The sequence below is a fragment of the Lupinus angustifolius genome, chromosome LG20, assembly GCF_001865875.1.
Source record: "Lupinus angustifolius cultivar Tanjil chromosome LG20, LupAngTanjil_v1.0, whole genome shotgun sequence".
NCBI classification, from domain to species: Eukaryota; Viridiplantae; Streptophyta; class Magnoliopsida; order Fabales; family Fabaceae; genus Lupinus; species Lupinus angustifolius.
Window position 1 is genome coordinate 20209969 of NC_032028.1, and position 6464 is coordinate 20216432.

The 6464-nt window shown below is 33.8% G+C and overlaps 1 protein-coding gene across 1 annotated transcript; it reads left to right on the forward strand.

Annotated features, from left to right (window-relative positions):
- Positions 2049 to 5837, forward strand: LOC109335544 (probable inactive shikimate kinase like 2, chloroplastic). Its single transcript, XM_019571680.1, has 8 exons — positions 2049 to 2311; positions 2853 to 3043; positions 3133 to 3327; positions 3640 to 3701; positions 4345 to 4411; positions 4503 to 4621; positions 5179 to 5355; positions 5698 to 5837. The coding sequence occupies exons 1-8, from the start codon at positions 2087 to 2089 to the stop codon at positions 5835 to 5837; spliced, it is 1176 nt and encodes a 391-aa protein (XP_019427225.1). The 5' UTR covers positions 2049 to 2086.

Genomic DNA, 6464 nt, shown 5'->3' on the forward strand with positions numbered 1-6464 from the left:
AGAAAAATTAAAATTCAAAGAATCTGAAGTGTAATATTAAAACTCAGTGCGAAAAATGTCAAAAAACTTTGATGATGTGAAAAAATACAATTATTCTTAGATTAATGGTAAACATTAAATTATATAGATAGATTAATGTAAAGAAATAATTTGAATGTGAAAAATGATTTCAATTTCATCTAATGTTTAATGACTATTACTTTTTAACACAACAAAGCATAGATGTTGTAAATACTTAATTTTAGTGGGGTAGCGACATGAACAAATCACTAATTAATATTAAATTATTATTAGCATATAAAATATATAATATATAAAAAGTAGGAAGAAAAATATGTGAGGAGGAGGGGACACGTGACATGAAGGAAAAAAATGTAAGGAGAAAGTGACATGTGGCATGAGGGAATGAGAAAATGACATGTGCCATTAGGGAATGAGAAAATGACATGTGGCATGAGGGAAAATGTAAGGAGAAAGTGACATGTGACATGAGGGAATGAGAAAATGACATGTGACATGAGGGAAGGAGAAAGTGACATAGGCATGAGGAAGTTTTTTTATTATATTGTTAGTAGATTTATATTGTACATTCTTAATTAAGCCATAGGTTAAATTTTGTTTTATTTTCACCCCTCCATTAAAATCTCTTCTGCTCCTCTAATTTGTGGAAAACTTACCTCATGCCTCATTACTATGAACCCGTTTTAATAAGTTTCCGCAAATTATAATTAATATATATTATGAAGAATAAATCATGTTACAATATGATTATGAAAATAATCTTTATTCTATTATAGGATAGAGCACAATGCGGAAGCACAAGATTGAATCAATTGAGAACAAAAGAAAAGCAAATAAATGATAAAGAAAATAACACACAAGATTTAACGTGGAAAAACCCCCCAGTGTGAGAAGAAAAACCCACGCGATCAAGAGCAAAATTCCACTATGTAAAAAAGAAGAGTACAAGAAATCCTCTTATAATGATGAGGACAAATGACAATATTTTTTCTCACAAATACTCTCTCAAATGGAACAAGAATTCTCACCAAGAATGCACTCACAATATATGTGTAAATGAAAGAGATGTTGTGTGTTGTGAAGATGATTTTGAAGCACTCTATATGTGTCCTTTTATAGGCAAGCAAAGTCTTGGTATATTGGATATGAAGCATTGGATGCTTGGAAACAAAGCCATAAAAGTGACACAAAATGTCTTTAGAGAGAGCCATAAAATAGTCATAAAATTCTTTTAAGGCATAGAAATGAGAGGCATCTAACAACAAATGAACAAAAGTAATACAAATAAATGATATATGAAGTACTAACTGTATATAAATATTACACTAGTACATAAATATTATACTCTTAATTCAAACCAAAACCACTACAGAAGTGTGTGATGACAACCATTCCCTTTAAAAGACACATATTATATACAATTGACCCATTACCTAGCTAGATGCATAGTTGGGAACACCTCAACTGAAATATTATTTTGGCTTACCTACCTTTTATTAGAAGAGACCAAACTCACTTCAGTGATCTATACCCTCAAAACATATTAGACTTTCTTGTTACAAAAAAAGTATAGGCAGTTCAAGAATCAACTACAATCTCATTGAGTTAGACTTTCTTGTTGAAAATGTATAATAAAATCAAATGATAATAACATTTGTATTCTTTAATTTATATTGAAATTATATTTTTACCCTTAACAATATATTGAAAAAATAGAACTGTCATCTCTAATAATTGAGAGGAGTCTGACTCAATTTCACCCATTTTAGAAGTAAGAAGGAAAATCAATTATAAACTTTGATTAAAGAATCACTAATTGTGGACCAAACATAAATCAAAAGAACTTTAGTCTGCATACAACTTTGGACTAGACAGACAAACCTTATAACCCAACAAGAATGGCCCATATATTCAACAAGCTAGACAGGCCTAAAAGAACTATGAACAAAATCATCAAACCCAATACTAAGATTAAATTTAGAGCCTTGTCCAGTTAAAAAAAAGAAAATGATAAATTTTGTGCATGCTAGAATATACTGTCTATCTATCCATTATCTGCATTGAAATGGCATCAACAACATCATGGGCAGGTCTATGGTTTCTCACCAGAAACACCACTGTTTCAACTACAACCTCAACCACAAGCCTGGAGTTTTCAGTTCTAAAACCAAATGTTGGACCTTTTCGATTATTCTCACCTTATTCTTTGTCTCATAATGGCTCAACATCACTCACTCAACGCTCCTGCAAGTGTTCCTATACTGCTCCTGTTTCCACTAGAACCTATGAGGTGATGCTTACCATCTTCTTTTTACCATTTTAATATGAATCAATAACTTATATTATAATATAATGTTCTCTTTGCTTCCTTAGGAATTAGATGAATGAAAGTTGTGGTAACAATTTTAATAGATTTTGAGGTATGCAATGCCAAATTGATTTTAATTATTTGCCAAGATTAGGGTATGAGTTGCTTTTGGTTAAACTTATGTCAGTTCAATAGATTTACCTCGTCAAACATCTGTCATATGCAAAATTTGCTGCTGCTAAATAGCAAGCAAAAACTAGCCAAATTTTTTATGAGGGTGTTTAATTGTGGTTACATTGCACTTGCCGCAATTCGGGGAAAATATGGTTGATCGGTTGCAATTGCGGTCGCGGAGACTCATGCAACAACAATATTGGGTGATTGGGTCCATTATGATTGTTGAATTAAAAACATGACAATTCCTGGTTGTGTAACATTATTCTCAGAATCATTGTCTTTTTTTGGTCCTCTTTTATTACTTGAGTTTGATTACATCTGATACTAGCTAGGTAACAAAATGCAGTTTTCTGATACATCTTCAGAAGTGGAGCTGAGGTTAAATTTAAAAGGACTGGATATCCAAAGTTCAAGAGATATATCTGTCGATACAAGCGATTCCTCTTTAGCTATCAGAGCATTGCGGCCAGGACTTCCTGTCACACTTATAGAAACCAATCATCTTTTTGACAGGATTAAACCCTCCGAGACGATATGGTTCATGCAATTGAAAGTACATCATTTTGTTCTTTAATCAGACTCTATTCAGCCTTTCCCTTCTGAGTTAAATTGTTTGTCTTGAACAGGTATATAGATGATGATGAACTGGTTGTGAACTTCAAGAAACACGACCCTGATTTGAAATGGCCTGATATAATGGAATCATGGGAATCACTTACAGCAGGATCTACACAACTTTTGAAGGGTGCATCAATCTACCTTGTTGGCAATTCAACAGAAATCAACTACAAAGTGGCTCAAGAGATAGCAACTGGTCTTGGGTACTATTAAGTCCAATTCTGATTCTTATTGAGTTATTGTCAATATCAATATACTTACTGTGCATTAACATATAAACCTTATTCCCAATTTGACATATATATCAGTTATCAGTTATGAGATTTTTCTCACAGGAGAGAGATCTTTTTTAAGTTACATACTTGGCTATAGCTATAATCAAATGGTAGTAATTTCTAACAGCTTTTATGAAGGCATAATTATATCAACAGATGCATTTCTATGATAGATGCATATGATTGATGTGCAACTTTCATCAATGGCTTATAAATTCTAGTGCTTGACATTCTTATCAGGTACACACCACTTAGTACAAAAGAGTTACTGGAAACATATTCCAACCAAACAGTGGATTCATCATGTAAGTGTCAATATGTCAATTGCTACACCTTGCTTCACATTGTCAAAGTTTTCTCTTTTTCCTCCTGTGCTTCAGGTTTCTGGCAAATATATAATACAAACATCAAGTTAGTATTTGCTTACACAGTGTAATATGTATCATCATCAACTTTAGCATCTTTAGTAATTAATGCTACTACCAGAACTCTAGGATCAATCTTGGGAGTGAGTATAATGTCTTACATGATAGTATTACATTGATGTTAAGTACTCCCTAATCTGTATGGCATGAAACTAAAGGAGTGTGCCGATTCTGCTTTTCAGCATATGAATATCCAGCATCTCATGAAAGCTACTGAGTTCTGATATTTCCACTGTGGTGCCTATGTTTATTACTTTTCTTATGAAGATCCCTTTCACAAAGGGTGAAAAGTGAAAACTGAGTCTACTTTCTATCTCATGTCTGTAAATAGTGTATATGTTTAAAGTTTCAGTTGTGATGAAACACATTTGTCGTATATATAAATTCATTATGTCCTTGCACTATGAGGATGTATCTTACTCAATAGGAGATGCTGCTTAAATAAGAATATACATCTAAGTACTTAAAGTGACTTAAATATCATATTTTGCAGTGCATTAACAAGTGTAATCAATTCCAGGGCTGCTTGCTGAAGGTTCTGATTCAGTAGCAGAAGCAGAAAGTGCTATTCTGGAAAGCATAAGTAGGTTAGTCAATGGCTTCGTTTAACTTTATGGATAAGTATGTAGTTGGGAACCAATACATTTATATGTGTTTGAATGGCCATCCGGTTTCCAGTCATGTGAGGGCAGCGGTTGCAACATTAGGAGGGCAACATGGTGCTTCTGGCAGAACTGATAAATGGCGGCATCTTTACGCAGGATTTACTGTCTGGTTGTCACAGACTGAAGCCACAGGTAGTTTTTCTGATCTATTCTCAAATCTTCATTTCATTTTGTAGGATAAATGTGCGCAACCCAGCCTTGTATTGAACCTTCAAATTTACTCACAACTTGAACTAAAATATGGATGGGTCACCTAAGCCTCAACTTGAATCATGAAGAAACTTTTACTACTACTAAGGTCTTGTTCGATAGAGGACTTTGGCGGGGAAGAGAAAGTTTGAAATAAACCTAACCATTGGGTGTATTTAGCATGAGAGGAGGAAGTTGGGGGACTGCATATAACCTCCATAACCATCCCTTATTAATTTTTGCGAACATCTTAAAGTTCTCTCACTTTGGAGAAATATGGAGGAGTCTTAACTTCCAAATAGGGGAAAGGAAACCTAGTAATTAACCTTTCAAACTCTGCTCTTCGCCCTTCATTTTTTTCGATACCTTCTCCACCCTTCCTCTCACATGTCCCAACTCCTAAACATACCCTAAATGTCGGAAGACATGTTCACTCACTGGCATGATTGTATCAGCCTGTTGTTTCCAGTAAAAAGCAATTTTGATAGCTTAAAATACAGATGAAGATTCTGCGAAGGAGGAGACCCGTAAGAACGTCAAAGATGGCAGGCTTGCATACACAAATGCTGATGTGGTTGTTAAGCTCCAGGGCTGGGACTCTGCATATGCCAAGAATGTGGCACAAGCATGCTTGAGTGCCTTAAAACAGTTAATCTTGTCAGACAAGAAACTTCCAGGTACTTATGCTATTTTATTAGTTGATTCCATTCTATTCAGCTGTCATGTATTTTCAGTGGTCCAAATTTATCAAAGTCAAAGATCTTAACACATGATTTTTGGACTGAATTGTCTAAACAACTGCTTTTCATTGAGATTAGTGTGTGGTTTTATGGGATGAAAATGAGACAGGAAATAGTAAGGTTTAAAATGAGTAATGTAGCAGGTCAATATATTCTTCCTTGGTAATAGATAAGAGGGATGGAATAAAATGGAGGTGAATGAGTGATGGGGCATTGAAGGTGGAAAGCTTAAACACAGTGGACTTTCATGATTGACTTCATTTCTCTGTAATATTGCAGGTAAAAAAAGTCTCTACATAAGATTGGGATGTCGTGGTGATTGGCCGAACATCAAACCCCCTGGTTGGGATCCATTAAGTGAAGGGGGTGAGCATGGCCCAAGTTGGGATAGATTAATACTCGTCCTTACCCGATCTTAAATATTAGTTGGGTTCTTTTTGAACTTGGACTTGACGCTAGACCTAGAGTTAATCTGATCCTAAATATCGATCGTATCAACATTTAAACTCGAACCCGACCATAGACCCGATTAAATATAATGCATACTCATTTTAGATAAAGTCTCATTAATATTATTTATTATTATGAATATGTGATTTGACATATAAAATAATATATGTATATATATTATTAATCATATATATAGATAAAAAATTAAATAATTAATGATATTTTCGACAAAATAATGACATTAATCCGCACGCATTTGAATATGCACACATGCAAACATCATGAGTGAGTGGTCATGGAACAAGTCAGGAGGAATCATGTTTGGTCCCTACCCGACCCTAAATATTAATCGGATCTAATATTTGAATACGAACTTGACCCTAAATTTGATGAAACACGACTTTATTCGGGTCTGATCATGATCGAACTGTATTGGGTGAGTGGATAGGGTCGGACCATTTAAAAAAAATACAAAAGAGTTAAATCAACTTTGAAAATATATGTTCAACACTTGTGAATGTTAGAAGATAGCATTTTTCAAAGAAAAAATTATATTTCTCTTCCTTAAATAATACTTCAAATAGTATAATATTTAT

What these genes read in the sequence shown, in the direction of transcription:
- LOC109335544 (XM_019571680.1), top strand. Translation starts at nt 2,087, where the DNA reads ATGGCATCAACAACATCATGGGCAGGTCTATGGTTTCTCACCAGAAAC. An exon ending in TTTCCACTAGAACCTATGAG is followed by an intron (nt 2,312 to 2,852) that starts GTGATGCTTACC and finishes AACAAAATGCAG; the next exon opens with TTTTCTGATACATCTTCAGA. An exon ending in GTCAGACAAGAAACTTCCAG is followed by an intron (nt 5,356 to 5,697) that starts GTACTTATGCTA and finishes GTAATATTGCAG; the next exon opens with GTAAAAAAAGTCTCTACATA.